Below are 20,241 nucleotides of genomic sequence, written 5' to 3'. Positions count from 1 at the left end.
TCCTGTAAGTATGGGTCACTGCCATGTCGCTGTCTGCTGACCAGGTAGCTTCTGTGGAAGCATCTAGGCCATGTCTGTTCCCACTGACTCTACTCCTTGGGGACATATACTGGCTGGAGCCCAATCCTGGGAGATTTCATGGCCTCTATTCAAGAGGACAAACAACTTACCAAAGGAGTCCCATTATTCCCTGGATGCTGCTGACCTTTAAGAGAAAGGGCCACAATATTTGCTATGGTTTTGGGGGCCCTCTTAGTATTGTTGGTGTAGGCATCCAAGGTTTGGGTACTGAACTCGGAAGGAAGGTCTTTCCAGTCTTGTAATTTTCACTTTCCAAACTGTTTCCCAAGTGGTTAAAACCTAACAAATTTAGAGACTGGAAAGGGTGGTCAGTGCTTGCTGTTCTTGTAGAGGACCTGGATTCACACCTCATTGTGGCTGGAAGCTCATTGGTGAGCTAGCCTAGCCCAAAACTCAGGTTTTTGATTTAGTTAGAGACCCTGTCTCCAAAACTAAGGCGGAGGACTGGCTTTTGAGTCAGCTCCACAAATATATTAGCTTGAGCAAGTCACTGATAACCACATAGAGAAAGGAAAGACCTGACATTCACAAGTTGTCCTGTGGCCTCCACATGTGTTCTAACATTCATGTGCACATACATGTGCACAATCACACGCCTAAGTAATATAGACTTAATAAAAGAGCATAGAGCAATGAGAGGACCCCTGCGGTCATCCCTTGGCTCCTGCATGCACACACAGGAGCACTTCTGCCCATACCCTCATGTGCATTGCCTCAGTCACTGTTCTGTTCTGTAAAGAAGTAATCCATGGCAACGCTGGTGAAATGAAGCTTTTATGGGGCTTGTTTACAGTTCCAGGGGTTTAGTACATTATCCTCATGGTGGAGGAGAGGGAGAAGCATAGCAGTAGGTGTTGCAGCAGTAGCTGAGATACATGCCGGTCCCTAGGCAGAGAAGAGAGAGAGAGAGAGACAGAGACACAGACAGACAGACAGACAGACAGACAGACAGACAGACAGACAGACACAGAGACAGAGACAGAAAGCGTGACAGAGAGCATGCTAGAGAGCACCATGGTGCTTGGCATACACCAAGTGCTTTTGAAACCTCAAAACCCACCTCCCGTGACACACTTTCTCCAAGGAGGCCACACCTCCTAATCCTTATAATTCTTTAAGAGTTCTACTCCCTGGCACTAAGCATTCAAATATATGAGCCATTGGGGGCCATTGTCATTCAAGCAACCACACGTATTCCCTGCTGACATACAGATATCAGCCACTTCAGCAGTGAGAAAAGGAACTACAGTGGGTGATAGGTTTGTATGCAAGGCTTAAACTTTCCTCGGTCGGTACAAATGAGGATGTGAACACAGTATTTTTGTTGTTTTCTTTTCTTTTGAGATAACGCCTCCCTGTGTAGCTGAGGTCGGCCTTGAGTTCAGAATCTTCGTGTCTCTGGCAGTGTACATGCCAACTTACAACAGGAAAGAGCGTGTTAAAAAGAAGTCTGTTAACTGGATTTACTTTTAGTCTTTATTCCTTCCAAGTCGAGAAGGTCAGATGGGCACAGCAGGAAGTGAATTAAGTTTGTGCAATCACCGTGACCAAGGCAGTGTAAGAAGAGAGCTCCTTGGGTTGGGTTGCAGGGGTTTACTTTGTGGTGGTAGCAGGCATCACAGCAGCAGGCGGCTCACTTCTGGGACCACAAGGATTGCAGAGACAGTGCCCAGCTCTCAGAGCTGCGCTCTCTCCAGCAAGGCTGCACTTCCTCTGCCTCCCCAGACAGCACAACCACCAGATACAGCTGACATTCTTATTCAAGCAGACCCAAAGTCTAAAAACTGTAATACAGTTATTAGTGATTTAGGTACAGTGTAACTATGAAGCTGAAATTTCTTACTATATGGAAAAGTAAATTCCCAAAGAAATTTGATTTCCACTTAAAAGTTTTGTTTTTGAGATAGGGTCTCACTTTGTTTTCCTGGCTGGTCTAGCTAGGTAGACTAGGCTAGCCATGAAACACCATGGTTCCTCTTTCCCAACTGCTAGGATTAAAAGTGCATGTATGACATCATACCCAGCAATACTTCTTTTTCATAATTTTAAATGTCATTAAATTGTTTCTGTATGTTTATAAACTTTAAAATAGGAGATTTCTGAAACTTTATTAGTCTAGGATGGCATTCAGGCAAGCTTGTACTGTCAAGGGGTAAGCACCTTTACCCCATGGGTCATCTCTCCAGCACCCTAGCAGATTGATTCATTGTTTTATAATTTTATTATTAGAATCTGTCATCCTTCTCTTCTTAGGTATTCCCAAATTCATAAATGCATTTATCTAGGAAGAATTTACTTCATCCATTCCTGGGTTTACTAAATTCAGAATCCAGTTAGGGCTCAGAAATGTCAATCCAAGCAGGGTGTAGTTCCTAGATCTACAGAAGTAATGGTGATAATAGCAGCTACCTTTCAGTGAAGGCTTGCTGTGTCAGTACTGCCTCAGGCACTCCTTAGTCAGGGTTTCTATTCCTGCACAAACACCATGACCAAGAAGCAAGTTGGGGAGGAAAGAGTTTATTCAGCTTACACTTCCACATTGCTGGTCATCACCGAAGGAAGTCAGGACTGGAACTCAAGCAGGTCAGGAAGTAGGAGCTGATGCAGAGGCCATGGAGGGATGTTACTTACTGGCTTGCTTCCCCTGGCTTGCTCAGCTTGCTGTCTTATAGAACTCAATCAAGACCACCAGCCCAGGGATGGCACCACCCACAATGGGCTGGGGCCTCCCTCCTTGATCACTAGTTGAGTTCTGTGATAACTCCAGCTTGTGTCAAGTTGACACACAAAACTAGCCAGTACAGGCACCCTGAGTACATTTTGCAGTCCAGTGTGGTATACCTTTCCGGTAGTTTGGTTAGCCATGTTTTCCCTGGGGAATCTGAAGCCTACATAGGGACGATGAGTAAGATTGCTTCAGTGCTAATAGGATCATAATCCAGATCTCATTTAAAAGCTGTTTGTACCTTCAGCTTTTATTTGCCAAGATCTAAAGTGGAAGTCAGGCTATAAATAAAGCAAAACCAATAAATACCAAATGTAGTTTCCATCTTTTTATTAAGTTGAGCCCAAAAGCACTGAGGATCAGACATAGCAGTTATAACAGGGACAGGTAAAAGTCAACTACCACCAAAGAGAAGTGATGGAGAAGCTTGCAGCTTCACAGTAAACGTCTCCCCTCCTGTTGACACATTAGGTATGTACAACACATCGGGACGGTTCTTGCTGTTTGCATAAAGTCTGAAAGGCAGTTTTTCCTAGTTGGCAGAACAGGAGCTTAAATGTAAATCTTTAAAATCAAGCATATTTTCTTTTGCATTTCAAACAGAAAAGAAATGTCCCTCATTAGGTCTTCCATGTTCAGAGGTTTCTAAATGGTTTCGAAATGAGCCAGGAGTAATAGCTTCTGTGGACTCTAACACCTCACTCACCCTGACTGTCTCAGCACACAGTGCAGACAGAAAACGAAACCTTCGGTCTACATGTCCCGACTGCATTCTTAGGAGCTTACTGCAAAAACAAACTTATACATTGAAGCTGTCATGGACTCTCCTCTCATTGTGGAATTACAGTTCTCAATTTGGTACTTAATTTCCTATTTGCATTTATTTACTTCGAGGGTGAGCAGCTAGCGGTGGGGCCATGTCTGTGGAAGTCAGAGGACGACTTTCTGGGTAGTTTCTTCCTCCTGCCATGTGAGTTTCCAGGGATCAAGTGCCTTACCTGCTGAGCTCCATGTCACTGGCTCGGATGGAGGCTGCTGACTTAAGTAGTGTCTTAGTTAAGGTTACTATTGCAGGGACGAAACACCACTAGCAAAAGTAACTTGGGGAGGAAAGAGTCTGTTTGGCTTACATATTCCAAGTCACAGGCTACTGAAGGAAGACAAGGCAAGAAAAACAGGAGCCTAGAAAGAGAAACTGATGCCTTGGCAAGAATCCTCCACACTTACTCCTCAGGACTTGCTCAACCTGCTTTCTTGTAAGACCAAGGAAGGACCGTGAGGTGCCACCTACAATGGACTGGGCCCTTCCACATCAATCAGTGATTAAGAAAATGGTCTACAGGCCTGCCTACCTCCAGATCTTATGGAGGCATCTTCTTAATCGAGGTTTTCTTGCCTTAGATAGCTGTATCAAGTTGGCATAAAAGCTAGCCAGCACGTAAGCTCAGCTTTCGATCAGTACTTTGAATCACCTTGTTAGTTCCTAGAGACTAGAATTCTGAAATCTAAATGTAGCTTCTGAAGTTTCAGATGACAGTGGAATCCTTCCTACAGAATAAACTAACCTACTGCATGTTTCTTACTTTTAGTATAGAGATTGTTGGTCCTAAACTTGCATGGTGTTAGATTTACAGGAAACCAGACAGAAAGCTGTATCTAAAGATTTCGAGGCTATTTCTTGAGTAATGGTTTCAGGCTCCATCTGAAGGGTAGCAACCATAGATTTCCGCCATCTCAAAGGCTGTGAATGAAACCACTGAGCATCCAAGTGCAGTAGAACTTTAGCGTGGGTTGGGTCAAAGTACTCGGCCTTCACTGCAGGCTTCTTAAGCTATGAGACTGGAAGGTGTAAGTTAACTAAGAGATAGCAAGTAATCAACTGGTAGGTTACCATTCTTAGAACTACTGTTGGTCTCACAGTATGAGAAACCTGTGAAAGTTGTTACCCAGCACAACTGCCCCCTCCTATTCTCTTGCTTCTTCTGTTGGCCATGTGATCTCCCCCCCCCCCAAGTGCACTCCTTTCTGATGCCACGTCCAAGGCCTTCATCAGATATGTAACCGTGGGACCGTTTACCCAATTTTGGACTTTATCCTCCACAAGCTAGATAGCCCTATTCACTTTAAAAAGTACCTTGCATTGCCATTTTGTTGCAGTAAAAGAAAATAAGTGCTTACAAGAATACCATAATCAGACAACAAGAAATCATATGATAAATACTACTTTAGAAAATAAAAGGAATAAGGTTTTTTTTTTTGAGAGAAAAAACTGGGAAATTACTTTTATTTGTGAAAAAGATGGATGACTTTAGATACTGATCTCAAATTAATTCCACAACAGGACTGACGTCATCCACTTAAGTAATGGTGAGCAATGACTTTATCACTATAAACATAAAAAGATAGGAGGGGTTTTTTTTCTTTGCTAATGAAAGAAAGGAATTTTGTCTTAAGCACATTTACAGTGAGGTCTTATATCTGATGATCTGAACTGGTGTTATGTACGCTACTCATGTCCTGCGTGTTCCTAAACTTCACTCTTGGTTCTGTGTTTCTTTCTATGGTCCCAACCTTAGACACTTTATTACTTCTTTAATGGCTTCTAAGATTTCTGTGGTTTTCCCCTTCCCTTCATCAGTGCACACTCCCTCCAAGTTTCTCTGATGCATTCAAGTCTTGTGGGATATACAGTGCAGATCTTACAGTTGGCATATATGAAGCTAAAATCCTGATCTTGCTCCCTTTCTGTATCCTTCTCGTCCAATCAAAAGGAAGTTAGGCTGCCTGTGGGATTTATCAAGACCCAGATAACCTCTCTCTTGTCTGGTATAGATTGAGTCATTGCCATTTCTCCTCTTGGTTATTACAGTAGTCTTTGGCTTGGTTTTTCTGATTTCATACATCATGTTCCTTTACAAAGCAGCAGTCAGAAGTCTTTTGAAAATATGACTAGTAATTTTATTTTTTCTTAAAACCATTAACATGAAATTTTGTTCCCACTTAGAGATAAGGATGCTAAGGACCAGAAATGAGTAATAGACTTGTTCTGTCTTACACTATCAGAACCAGGTTGTGAACACAAACCTTTGCTAACTAAGCACATTGTTAAGAAATCTATATTTTTAAATGTCACGAATGTTAGATAAAATCTTTTAAAAAGATGGGATTACTCATTACTAGTGAAGATTCTGTTTCATCTTCTGAACAAAGACATTTATTAAATATGTTGAGGAAGTCATAGGCTCTCCTGTCACTGTTTTTCTAGAATGCTGGCAAAGGACGAACTGATGGGCATACTTGAGCAGTGTGTTAAGGTTTTGAATTCCTCTACTGAAAAGCAGCTTAGCAACACAGCACAGAAAATAAAGGGCTTCCTGACCCAGTTTCAGAACCTTGATGGTAAGTGTAACATCCTGCCCATTGACAGCCCTTTAACCAGAATGTCACGAAAACTCAACACTGTCAGTCAGCAGAGTAGTCTCTGAATGTGACATCGTAACAAGTACAAATAGGCAAAGTGTTTCTCCTCTGGGTTTGTTTAAAACAATGTAGAAAATCAAATGGATCTGTACCCTTGCCTTATCTAGGGGTGCTATGATGGGGTTGAGGAAAGAGATCTGACTCAAGCAACAGTTAGACATGGCGTCATGGAAATGCCTTCTTTGGCATGTCGTCAGAATCCCTACAGCAGCAGATATCCCTTTGTCGTTAAAGTCCTTTAGTTCTAGGAAGCAGTCTTTGTGGAAATCTCATACCTCTGTAGCTTGTATTCAGGGGAATCTCTGACCGGTGCTCAATTATAGAAGATCAAGGCAGGTTAGCAGTGCTAAGAAGGCTTCCTCCGAATTATGTGTGGGAGGTGACCTTTAGCACCACAGCAATGACCCTGAACCACTTCACAGAAGTAAAATGTTAAAAGACTAGAAGTTGGGATTATTCCCGCTATGAGAAAGTGGAATCTGGGAAGAAATGTAAATTGCTTTATACTTCACTGCTATCGATACAACACCCAGACTATAGCCAGTCTCTCTTGGCTTCCAGCTCAGTGAGTCTGTGTGTGTGTGTGTGTGTGTGTGTGTGTGTGTGTGTGTGTGTGTGTGTAAGTGTGTATAAGATCAGTTCACAGTTGTAGTTTCACCAAAGAGAAGCCACTCTTAAGGACATAAATAAGGCCAAAGATATAGAAGAATATAAAATAGTCTCAGGAATTCTATAAAAAAAAGAAACTGCAGATACCATAATTTTAATTGGAGTTCATGTAACATGACCTAATGAACAAATCCTGTGGTAGACTAGCACTAAAGGATTGCCACTTTTCAAATGGAATGGCTGAAAATTAAAATGTTTGACAACAGTATAAAGAATAGAATGTTTTATGAATTAAAACAAAACCACCATCCTTATAATTTTGTCTTTATTTTCTTGGTTTAAAAAAAATTGTTATTAATAACAAAGTATATTTAAAATTTCTCACAAGAAGAAATATTTGGTTATTTGCCACCTATGGTCTCTTTACACTGCTGATGTATTTTAATTTAGAATTAGATTGGAGAGGGTTAAATTAGGCTGAGTTATAATCAATTTTACGGTTCTGTTACATGGCAATTGAATGGAATAAAGAATTTAGCTAGTAGTTATCCTGACCTTAGGTTAAAACTTTCTAAAATCAGGAATTATCTTCTGGTTCTATAAGAATAGTGTATATTCTTTAGCTAAATTTTTATGTTATTTTTGAACCAAACCATTGTCAGGTTCCCAAGTCAGTCAGAGAGAGTATCACATCCTCCTGAAGCACAGCCATACATTTATATCAGTGAGCACTTTATCTTCCTTGAAGCTTTTATATATCACTTCTTTATACTAAACAGAATGAATCAAAAGTAGTATAGTGGAAGGTTAGCGCAGGTCTATCAGAATGTAGCTGATCGTGCTTGAAATCTTAGGTCAAAGGAAGATACTTTCAAGTCTGTACCATTTTTTATATAGGCTTTTGCTAGAAACAGTCTGAGAGTTCGGTAGCTACTGGTGAAGACCTCACTACATATAAACGATGCAGTGTGTTGGCTTCAGCTTCTGGAGGGAGTTCACTTGTCTGGCAGGCTTGCTCATGTTTAAAGAAGCATGTATCTACTTCCAATGCCTCCTTTCTGCTGTGTATTGGTTTTGCATCCAAAGCAGATAGCAAAGAGGAAGAGGATGCTTGTGGTTCACAGCCAAAGGGGCTGCAGAAGACGGACCTGTACCACCTTCAGAAGGTAGGGGTCTCTCTTCCTCCAGCCGCACTGGGGGTGGTTCCCTTGTGGTAACTGGTGCTCTAGAATCGGTCTGCTAGAATGTCATCACATTCATCTTACATCGCAACCCGAGGCAATGCCCGCAGACTGAAGCTAGTAACTCAGACATCCTGATGCCATCTAAGCCGCAGGAAGGGGCTGAAGTATTACAGGAACTCTCAGGCCACTCCTATGGAGACACTGGAGACATCTGTAATCAAAATCCCTTTTGTGTCCTTGTTCTTACCAATGGAAAAAATTAACCAAGTGCCCAAACAAGCTGGACAGCAATTCATTAGGTTTTGTTGCTTTATTTTAAAGTCCCTCCCACGCCCCAACAAAGCAGCTAGGCAGTAACCGTCGAAGCTGCCGAGAGGAGGATAGGCTGGTGTGGCAGCAGGCAGCCTTGTGGCAGGGAGCGTATCTGTAGAGACTGTGGAAGCCCAGAGGATTAGGACATTTATTGGCCAGCATGCGAAAGAAAAAGGAGTAACCGTGCCTGAGTCAGTACTCAGAAAGACTTGCAAACCCAGGCAAACTTCATGGAGGTTTTTACTAATTACATAAGATGTTGAACTTCTGGAAGAAGGTAAATGAACCAGCCTTACTAGGGAAGCCTCCCAGCCAGGCCCTCCATTGAATTAATTCTCAAGGGAGAAGACAGTGGCCCATCTCCACCTACAGGTAGACTCCCTTCTGTGCTACAGTTCTGTTTGTCTCACTATCTTCCTACATTATATATGCACAGTCTACAGTCTACCTGACAGAATACAGACAATTCTGAAGCCTTAAGGAAGACAGAATTAACTGTAAAGGGGAAATGGAACATGGGTTACAAAAAGAATATGAATATAGTATACTTCTCTTTTTGATCAGAGTTAGGAGACTCTAAGTCAAAATTTGACACACACACACACACACACACCCCAATAGTGCTGAGAAGAAAACCCAGGGTGTGTCACCACTGGCTAGAGCTGTACCACTAAACTACAAATCTCAGCCTTTTTCTTTTTTTTAAACAACACTCATAGGGTAAAAGAGCACTTGATTGCCAGAGGAGCCTTCTTATTCCATTTCACCCAGTTAAAATGTGCCACAGAATTTCAGTCTGGGTGGAACTGCACTCTGCGCCTGCTGCTCCTGTGGCCGAGGCTGTGGTGGGTGGGGATGGATGGGGGTTTTCTTCCGCATCCTCCCGCACTCTTCCTCATGCTCCAAGTGAACACTCCTGTGTAACTGCGCAGTGAGGTAAACTTCTTCCCGTGAACGTTCACTTGGCTTATGTTTAAAGCAAAACAGAGGGGCAGATTCTTAACAGAAAATAAAGCACATTTTGATCTGGTTCTGTCTGCACTCTAAGTAAAGGGCATCAGCTGACTCCACATTAGTGACAGCTCAGAGTGACTCTGTTCCTAAGTCAAAGACGGCATACTTTAACCCACTCCCCACTCTGCCCTGTAGTCCTTACTGGAAATGAAAGAGCTAAGGAGAACAACTAAGAAGCCAACCAAGTTTGAAATGCTCAGAGAAAATGTTATAAACTTCATCGACAACCTGGTGAGGTGAGTCTAACGCTCTGAGGAGCTAAAAGTGATCCTGTTCTTCCATGACCCCAGTAAACTCGCTATCCACAGCCAGTCCAAGTGTTTCTGCCATCTGATCAGAGTTAGTACTTTTCTTGATCTTCTGTCCTTGTCCAATCAAATGATTTAGTTTAGTTTTTACTGTCAGCTCAGGAAGGCAGGTTTAAACTTCATCTAGCCAATTAGGCCAGGTGAGGAAATGTGTTTCAGAGTATTTTCTCAATTTTGCATTATTCTAACCATTTTCTGCCTGTAGTAGAAACAGACATTGTACACTAGCCATTTTATTAGTTTTGTTCTAAATAGTTTATCGGGACAACTAAGTATCAGTACCAAATCTACACAGCACCTATTCAGCAGCTGTCAAAGTCTCCTATCTAGTTTGCTTATGAGCCCTAGATCATTCTAGGTCTTTCCCAAAAGCCAGCTTTTGTGTGTATATAAAATGAACCAACCATGTTACAGATTTGAAAAAGGTTAAGTATACCAAAGAAAAGGACTTAACAAGTTAAAAACAGTACAAAATATAGAGGTTCGGGGGTTGGGGATTTAGCTCAGTGGTAGAGCACTTACCTAGCAAGCGCAGGGCCCTGGATTCTGTCCCCAGCTCCCGGAAAAAAAAAAAAAAGAAAGACAAAAAAATATATAGAGGTTCATGCCTGTAACCCCAACATTTGAGAGGCTAGGACAAGAAAAATCACTGGGTATTCCAGGCTAACATGACCTTAGGTTTTACATCACACTACTGGTTGAGACCCTGCGTAGAAAGGAAAGTAGGAAAGGTGTTGTTTCTAAATGAAGGCAGTTCAAACTGGTCAGCAGGTGAGGTGTGAAAAGGAATGGTTCAGGAAAGACAGAAATTAGTTTTTTGGCAAATATCATGATTATGACCATCCTGAAAGTTAAAAAATTTTCATTTCCCAGGACAATGCTGAGGGCAGAGTTATTCTTATTAGTTATTGAAGAAAAAAAGTAATGCTAATAAAGAGGTAAAGTGAGCAACAAAGTATAACAAGAAGAAAGTTAAAAAGAAAATGTGTCATTTAAAGAACCAATTCATTCAAAATTGGGTTGAAGGCCTGGTAAGGAGACAGCCCAGTGCTGACGGTCACCGCGCTTGCTGCACAGCCCTACACAGCCCTGTGAGCCTCTCCTACTCCTCAGCCTTCCTTTTGTCAGCTGCAGTCCTTGGCATCAGCTTAACATGTTTCTAAGCCACATACCAGACCCGAGTCCCAACAAATCCCAGTGGGCCACCCTTCTGACTTATGTCTGGTTCTTTAACCTCTCATGAGCTGCTGAAATAATGCTGAGAATGATTGAGATGTGTTGTGAAATCACACAACTTTCCACAGTGAGACTTGGTGCTGTTACCGAGATTGTCTCTCCCAGGAGGTTAAGATTAGACTGTTAAAGGGAAAGGGGAAGGAAAATGAGGCAAAAGCCCAAGGAGAGAATGTGACTCCTGTGTCACAGGCCCCTCTCTGTCACAAACCCTTTCCCTATTTTTTTTTTATTAACTTGAGTATTTCTTATATACATTTCGAGTGTTATTCCCTTTCCCGGTTTCCGGGCAAACATCCCCCTAATCCCTCCCCCTCCCCTTCTTTATGGGTGTTCCCCTCCCCATCCTCCCCCCATTGCCGCCCTCCCTTTCCCTATTTTCTACAGGGCCTAGAGTAGAGTACAGATGTTTGACAGAGCTTCTAGGTCTGAACAGAAGACATTTAAAAATAAATACAAACAAATGCCAATTCAAAATCAATGCTGCTTTACAAGTAGAGAAAGACCAGCATCTAGAGGCAGTGAGTAGGCTCAGGAACTCTTGAGATAGGAGAAGGAGCTAGTGAGAAATGTGATCACGCGGAGTATCCTCTTTCTTCCTCTCTTCAGAGCCACTGGGCCAGCGGCAGGACAGGAGTATATGGGGCTTTCTTTTTTTTTTTTTTAAATCTATCTTTTTTTTTTTTAACTTTTTCATTTATTCATTTATTTTATATATAAGTACACTGTAGCTGTCTTCAGATACACCAGAAGAGGGCATCAGATCCCTTTACAGATGGTTGTGAGCCACCATGTGGTTGCTGGGAATTGAACTCATGACCTCTGGAAGAGCAGTCAGGTGCTCTTAACCGCTGAGCCATCTCTCCAGCCCCATATGGGGCTTTCTTAGGGAGTGTCAGTCCTCTCTAGGAGGTTACAAAGCACTCAGAAGTAACAGTAATGTTTTTGGTGGCTACACTTGAGGTTCTGCTTTGATGTATTTAAAGGGTGGCTTAGAGGCTGTGGTTCACCCAGACCAACAATGGTGTCTCCTGACTGTATCAAGAACCCAGTCCCAGTGGACATTCCGTCCACAATGCTGGCTATCTCTGCTTGTCTTCAGCACATGTCAGTTCTGAAGAGGTAAACTACTGACCCATGAAGGAATCCCTCAGCAAAAGGTTGTGTGAACTTGTCAGTGAGAATAAGGCAAAAACAAACGCTCTTTTCCCTGTCCTTTGCCATGAGGAGTTGCGGCCCAGATTTAGGGTGGGTCTTCTCACTTCAAATGATCCAATTAAGAAAGATGCCTCACAGATGTGCCCAGCTGCCTGGGTTTACATTGGTTCCAGATATCAAAAATACAGAGGAAGTTTTTAAAATGGTATTGACATATAATTCTGGGTCAACCTATATGGGATCCTTTACTTGACTTTTGTTTGGTTGCTGATTTCGCTGTTTATTAAGTAGTAGTTCTAAAGGATTGACAAAACTGCTGAGTTGAAAACCAGCCTGTACATATCCAAAAGCTTTTACCTGATTTCACTGTTTCAGAGACTACCTTCTGCCTCCCGAGGGCCAGCCTCTGCATGAGGTAGTGTACTTCAGTGCTGCCAACACACTCCGAGAGCACTTAAATGCTGCTCCAAGAATCGCCCTCCACACTGCACTCAACAACCCTTACTATTACCTAAAGGTAAGAAGGAAGCCAACTCCCCCAGTTATGCTCAAGCCCTAGACATCCGCATCACACAAACACTCTAAGCCTGCAGTTCTGTTTTGATGAGCAGAACTTTGAGCAGTTCTGGGTACTGCCACTCATTTTCCTAAAAAAGAAAAAGTTCCTAGGTTCTAGATAAGCCGTGACCGAGTGACAGCAGCAGTCAGTGATCTACTGAGGCTGTGTGCATTTGCCCTTACGTATTGCCTTTCCTGTGATAAACCAGTGAGCCGGCATTCACCACCAAGCCTCATGACCTGAGTTCAGTATAAGGAGACAACCATCCCCAAGTACGTTCATGACCACACGCTGAGGAAAAACTGGAACAGTCACAGGTAGAAAGCCTGAGAATATGTCTTAAAAGGTTATTTTTTTCCCAGACATGGTTTCTCTGTGTATCTTGGCTGTCCTGAAACTTGCTCTGTAGATCAGACTGGCCTCAAACTCACAGAGATCCAACTGTCTCTGCTCCCTGAGTTCTGGGATTAAAGGCTTAAGCTACCACTGCCCAGCAGAGAAAGGATTGTGTAGGTAACAACAGTTGGTCAGTGGTTAGGTAGTAAGGCCTAATGAAAGTATATAAAATTCCAAGTACATACTTCTAATGAAAAAGAAAAACACCCTGGGATTTCATCATAGATTTTTAAATCTAATAGTATTCTATTCTTGGAGGATCTGCAGGGTACTACTGCAGAAAATCCTAAGGCAGCAAACATGGGAAGAGACAGTTGTATAAAATCCAGAAAGTTACTAATTTCAGTTTCAAATGTTCAAAACTACCCTTGTTTTGACAGAAAAAAAAATCAACATTGAATATTTTTAAATAGGTAAATAGGAATTTTATACATGGATGCATGTGTGCACCCAGGAAGTTGAAGTTTTCCTTCCAGGAAAGCTGCTTTAGAAGGCACTTTTGGATGTGTGGGGTAGCACATGTAATTGTAGCTATACAGAGGTCCAGGCACGAAGACCACTAAGTTCAGGGCCAGGATGAACTTACTGAGACTTTGAAAAAAGTGGGCTGTCAGTATAGCTCAGGGGATGAAGGGGCTACAGTGATTGCCTAGGAAGCTTACTAACCTGAACTTGATCCCCAGAACCCCTGTAAATGTGGAAGGAGAAAACTCTAGCATGTGCTACACAGGATATGCATGCCCACACACACACACATCATACACAGTGATTATATTTTTGGTTAAAAAGTGGCTCCATAAGACACCAAACTACTGCCTGATCCTTGCAGTGTGGAAGCACACAAAGGTGACGTATGGGGAGAGTGCTGAGTAGGAAGTTAGAGGTCAGTGGTTTTCAATGATGGTAGCAATCAGGAGCTTGACAGTTTCACATTTAAAGACGAGTTATTTGCTGGGGTATGTGCTCATGTGAGTAAAGTACCTACCAGAGTCCAGAAGAAGGGATAAGATCCCTTGGAGCTGAAATTAAAGGTGTTGTGAGATATGTAGAGTGGGGAGCCTGGAACTAAGCTCTGGTCTTCTGCTATATACAGCAGCAGATGCTCTTAACCCCTGAGCCATCTCTCCATCTTGTTAGATAGCTCAGTCATTAGGTAAAAGCATTTGCTATTAAGCCTGTCTGAACTTAAATCTCCAAGACTCAAATTATAGAGCAAAGGAGGCCTGCCTCCTACAACAAGTCTCTAACACCCACAAGGTTCCAGCCCCTGTGCTCAACAAAGGAATCAATTTTGTAAAGAAAAACAACTGTTTTAATGTATAAGCTACAAATTAAATTTAGTGGTAGAGTTACAGAAACAAACTGATGTGGTCTTGCATGCATTTTGTGTATGAGATCTTGTTTCTTAATAAAACTTGGATTTCAAATAAGTTAAACCAAGACTGACAGTTTCTATAGGGTTTGTGGTGTTAGGGCTCAGTGATTGATTTCCTTCAGCTCTTTGTTGGCGCCCTCTTCTGGTCTGTGCAGAAGGGGTAGGCAACATTTCATAAGGACATGCATGCACACATAAACAAAAATCTAGAAAAAAAGGTCTGCAGTGTTTGCAATGTTGGTTAGGTTATTATGACTAGGCCAGCTACACGAGACCGTTTCCAAAACAGCAAGAGAAAAAGTAGTGTAGTGGGCAGCCTTTTCTTTGGGAGATCACATTTACTCTTACTACTAATGAGAAGTGTTCACTAATGCCACATGATAACTGCACAAACATTGGAAGTAGCATTTAATTGGGTAATCATTCCAGAGGTTTCTAAACTTTTACAGCAAACCGAAATGATTTGCAAATGAGATTTCAAAAAAGAAAATGTCTAATGGGGAAAGTGGCTTAGAGCTGGAGGGATCGAGTGAGGACTTGAAGTATGAAGAAAGGAAATGACGAATTCTGCTTTCTGATTTACTAAATTTAGGTGTTCAACTATCTGTTTTTAATAATTTCTAAAAGGTGGTAACTGTTAATCTGCTGGTTTTAGAATGAAGCATTGAAAAGTGAGGAAGGCTGCATTCCAAGTGTTGCCCCTGACATCTGCATAGCATATAAACTGCACCTGGAGTGTAGTCGGCTGATTAACCTTGTCGACTGGTCAGAGGTAGGTCACAAAGAACTTCTTTGTTTTGAATTCAACTTGTATCCTTAAATTCTTGTTTGTAAAGCGTAAGTGTTATTCTTCATAAGTTCCCCAAGGAAATTAGCAGTCTGTACTCATAGGTTCCTGTTCTGATGCTGTGTCTTTTAAAAACAAAAGCCAAAGGATTCAGATCAGCTCAGAGCACTCCACAGAATACAGGGTGTGGTGAAAACCTCACACAAACTCTACAATACATGGCAAGGCAGGGGACAAGCGTTAACTGTCAAAGGTCCTATTTGACATCTTCTCAACATTGAAGGACATGCTGAATTAAACTCTTCCAAGAGAAAAATGCATTTTCCTGTAGTAGAGAGATTGGCAGGAGAGGAAACAGGGATGTCTCTGCTTTTACATTTTTACTAGCTATGCTTTAATCCTCTAAGACAAATATATAGAGCCAGTTTTACTATTTTTAATGAATAACTAGCAAAACTTACTAGTGTCATTAGTCATCTTCAATTGAAATCTGATGTGAAAGATGTGCCAAGTCCTAAAACCTGCGTGGTTCTAGAACTCTCTCAAGGTACAGAAAAGATGCCTAGTAACAAGTTGTATTTTCTTCTGTCTTGTCTATTCAAAAGGCTTTTGCAACAGTTGTGACAGCTGCTGAGAAAATGGATACAAATTCTACAGTCTCCGAAGAAATGAGTGAAATCATCCAGTATCCTTTTCAGTTCTACAGTCTTAGTAACAGTATTTTAAGTTTCCTGTTTCTTAAACTGGCTAGGTCATTTGCTTAAACAAAGGGCCTTGAATTGAAGCTCTAGCACAAAAAGTGAACAAAAACGCACATCTAAAAATTCATAAATACGTATTCCTTCTCAAATTGCCTCTACCGCAGGTGCTGGGATTACTATAGGTGTGCACCATGACACGAAGCTCCATTTGAACCTTGTATTCTGACTGCAGTTAACCTTTTCCAACAGGGTTATATAATTTAGTAGAATTTATTTCAACCACTTATTCCAATCTACCAGTTACTATTTCAACTTTGAAATTTCATTTTAGTCTTTTTGTCAAACAAAAATACTCAAAAAACAAAACCTTAATTTTCCTTAGCTAGAGCTTCCAGTGCTCGATTTATTAGAGCTGTTTCTGAATTAGAACTTTTAGGCTTTATAAAACCTACGAAACAGAAGACTGACCATGTTGCAAGGCTCACATGGGGAGGCTGCTAAAAAGCAAATGTGTGAAGACAAGAGTTCTGCATCTAACTTAAGGCTAAAAGCAATCTGGAATATTTATATAGTTGTATCAAAATGTTTTTGGAGTACTTCAAAATCTAAGAAATGCATAAAGCCTTTATACATTGTCAGTATACATTACTAAGTTTAAACAAGCCGTTCTTGCTTGTCCAGTGTGTAAATGTTAGACCTTCCACATAGTTACTCCTCAGCAGCACTCATTCCTTTCCCTGGATAACTTGCGGCACGCCGCACACCGTAAGTACACTGTGTAAAAATCACTCTTACCTAACTAATAGGTGTTTTCCTTGCTAGAGAGGTTCTAAAATTGCCTCTGCCTCCCCATTTCTTATAGTCTTGGCAACCTACCAGGCCCAAAGCTATTTGGCTTTATACTTTAAATATTCACATGAACAGTCACTGAGACTTACAACCAGTAAGGGCCTTCACAAACTGCTCCCCTAACTTACAAAACGGAAATGTAAAGGTCTAGTAAAATAATATCTTCATCTCTTTCATGATAAGAACTTAAGAATCATACACCTAGAACTCATTATTTAATGTTCAACCCTCAAGAGAATTATACCAAAATTGTTCACAAATGATTCAAAGAGCCCATGTCCAGGAAAAGCCTTTTTACTTTGACTTGTAATGCAGGATATGTGCAAGAGTATGATCCCTACCCCATGCTCCCATCCCCAAGTGCTAAGATTATAAGGAATTTCAGTATGCCCAGATGAGAAGACAGTCTTTAAACAACACGTTATGCATACAGAGGAACTAGTTTTAATACTGGCATAATTTTGTCTTGTCTGAGGCATGTGTTCTTGTTGTTTTTCTTTTCCTAGGCATTTACCTCCATTTGTGCACGTACACACGTTGGCCGTTCTCTTTACCACTTAAGATTAACACAATGGAAGTGCTGTCATACTATCAAAAGGACCTGTAAGACTGATTTGTGTCCTTACTTGATATCCTATAGAATTCAGTCCTTAGTTGAGATGCCTGGCACTTCTTACTTATTTTAGAAAACAAAATCAGTGTTTTCCTTGTACTTTATTTAGCAAAGCAGAACAACACATGCGTGCAAACACACACAGAAACACACACAACAGCAAGGTAAGAAGTAGGATTGTCATTGTGGTTTTAAAGAATGGTGAAACTAGACCTCACTTGAGCAAAAGTACAAGGATTGGGGGAAAAAAAACTACCCAGGAAGATTTATGGGTTCACCCATTAGGCAGGGAACAGCAGTAACCAATGTCCTAAGGTGGGAGTACCCCAAGTATATCAAAGGAAGAGAGATAGCTAGAATGGATAAGGTGGTTCAAACAATAGAAATTGAATGAGTAGGGCAAGAGTGCAGGTAATGAAGCTTGTTTTCCTTGGTCAGAAGCAGAAGAGGTAAGCAAGCCTTTCAATTCAATGATCAACATGTGTTGTGAGAGCACAGTGAAAGGACTGATGTAGCAAATCCATAACCAGTTAGTTGACCACTGAGATAATCCGGGCAAGGCCAATCTTAGATGGGGTAACAGCAACAGGGATGTGACACTGTAGATAAACTACAATTAGATGCACATTTAGAGCCTTAAGGGCCTTTCTGCTTATGAACTAGAAGCATTGCTGTCAGTGGGCTTGCTATGACCCCTAGGGTGGCACTGCTGCTTGGTTGTGGAACCTCTAGGAACTAAAGTCTAAAGGGAGTTTCTCCAGTCACTGGGAGTGTGGCCCAAGGGAAATGGTGGGGTCTTTATTCTTCTGCCTCCTGGCTGATGAGCTGACGGTTTGGCTTTACACTGGACCCCAGCTATGTCTGCTGCCCATTACAGACCAAAGCAATGAGGACAACTGATCACATAATGAAGTCTTCAAAATGGAATTAAAGTAAACTTTCTGACTTTGTAGATCAACCTGAGTATTTCATTGTAGTCGTAGAAGGTTAATTGATTGAAAAAAACAGCAGCAAAACTGAGTTTGGCTTTGACTATAAAAATCAGGAGATACCTGTTAAGAGACATTCCAGTGAAATGCTACACAGTAAGGTGAACAAAATCTTATTATTAGAGGAAAAAAAAATCACCAAAAAATCACCAAAGTCAGCATGAAAAGAGGCAAGGAGACCAAACTCCAGCTTTGAGGCTTATGCTTATTGATAGTTAAAAGTTCAAGAGATCATTAAAAGTGAAAGAAATCAGACAAGTATCTTAGAAGACAAGTGAAGACTTTGAAGCTCATATATTATTCAACCTAAGTATCCGAATTGAGCAACAACTGGGAAAAAACCATATGCTATTACTTTATATATGGAATTTATAAATTCCAGAATTTTGTTTGTACCAACACATCAGGCCGTTCTTTGGCACTTGCACACCCATGTGGGCATACACTAGAGCTTAGTCTTTCCAGAAAGTTGCGATCTTGATTCCTTATGGGGGAGAGAAGAGGAGTTGGGAGTACTAAAAGCTTAAGAAATATAAAAACTTAAGAGATTAAGTACAGACAGCATCTACTTCAGAGGGACAGCACTGAGCTTAGAGAAGCATACACAACTTCCGAACACAGTTTACCAGTTTATACTTGAAAAATTCAAGTAGGTAATGACACTATTCTTTTAACTTCTGCGAATGTTTTCCTAACAAGTTGAGGGCTAAATCTGAAAGATAATGGGGAGATTTTGGTTGACACAGTCAAAAGGAGGAGGAGAAACACATCCCAAAGTGCCAACAGTACTGAGACTAAAAATCTAAGTGCAAGATTTGTTCCCTTTACAGCCAGCTGCCCTGTTGTATAACTTGTGTTTCTTGTGCACTAACGGACTTTCCAACTGCCTGGGATCTTGTGAAAGCCATAGAACACACTTACACTCAGGGGGCTTATTTTTAAATGAGGTTATTAAGTTAAAAATGAAATAGTATATTTTAAGATTAGTCTAATTTCTAGAAATATGCTATTAAAATTCAAAGGGGGCCAGAGAGAGAGAGAGAGAGAGAGAGAGAGAGAACGAACTCAGCAGTTAAGAATGTTTGCTGCTGGGCTGGAGAGATGGCTCAGTGGTTAAGAGCACTGGCTGCTCTTCCAGAGGTCCTGAGTTCAATTCCCAGCAGGTGACTTACAGCCATCTGTAGAGGGATCTGATGCCCTCTTCTGGTGTGTCTGAAGATAGCAATGGTATACTCATATAACTAAAATAAATAAATCTTATAAAGAAAAAGAAAAAAAAAAAGTTTGTTGCTCTTGCCTCAGAGGACCTTTGGTTCCCAGACCAGCATGGGCAGCTCAACAACTGGCTGTCTTATGGCTTCAGACACATAAACACATACAAGTAAAATCTCTTTTTAAAAGACTCAAAAGGGGTTGGAGATTTAGCTCAGCGGTAGAGCGCTTGCCTAGCGAGCACAAGACCCTGGGTTTGGTCCCCAGCTCCGAAAAAAAGAAAAAGAAAAAAGAAAAAAAATATATACACAGTTTTGAGGGGTTGGGGATTTAGCTCAGTGGTAGAGCGCTTGCCTAGCAAGCGCAAGGCCCTGGGTTCGGTCCCCAGCTCCGAAGAAAAAAAAAAAAAAAAAAAAAAAAACTCAAAAGGATTCATGGAGCAGTAATGAGGGGGTGGCCTTTAACCCCTAATCCTGACATCAAGGTTACAAGTGTGTGACTAGCACTTTCAGTTTTCTCACTACTTTGTAAAAAAGGCCTTGTTGGGAAACCATTTGTGCTAAGTGCGTTACATTTAATTCATTCACTGTGATGGTAGTGTTTTGAAAATATTATTTAATGTTTTATGTATGTGTGCTTGCCCGAGTATATATGTG

The 20,241-nt window shown here is 41.3% G+C and overlaps 1 protein-coding gene across 5 annotated transcripts in view; it reads left to right on the top strand.

The window, feature by feature from the left end:
• Orc3 (origin recognition complex, subunit 3) overlaps positions 1-16,570 on the top strand; it is a 54,606-nt gene extending 38,036 nt beyond the window's left edge. For 2 of the 5 annotated variants that reach the window (XM_063287589.1, XM_006237995.5), the window contains exons 14-20: positions 6,072-6,205; positions 7,982-8,061; positions 9,541-9,641; positions 12,480-12,621; positions 15,090-15,206; positions 15,827-15,906; positions 16,318-16,570. In XM_063287589.1, the coding sequence (XP_063143659.1) occupies positions 6,072-6,205; positions 7,982-8,061; positions 9,541-9,641; positions 12,480-12,621; positions 15,090-15,206; positions 15,827-15,906; positions 16,318-16,423 (760 nt within the window). In that variant the 3' untranslated portion in view covers positions 16,424-16,570. 5 annotated transcript variants of the gene reach the window in all.
• The last annotated feature ends 3,671 nt before the right edge of the window (positions 16,571-20,241 follow it).

Source organism: Rattus norvegicus, chromosome 5 (genome assembly GCF_036323735.1).
Source record: "Rattus norvegicus strain BN/NHsdMcwi chromosome 5, GRCr8, whole genome shotgun sequence".
NCBI classification, from domain to species: Eukaryota; Metazoa; Chordata; class Mammalia; order Rodentia; family Muridae; genus Rattus; species Rattus norvegicus.
This window is presented reverse-complemented; position numbering and strand designations above follow the sequence as displayed.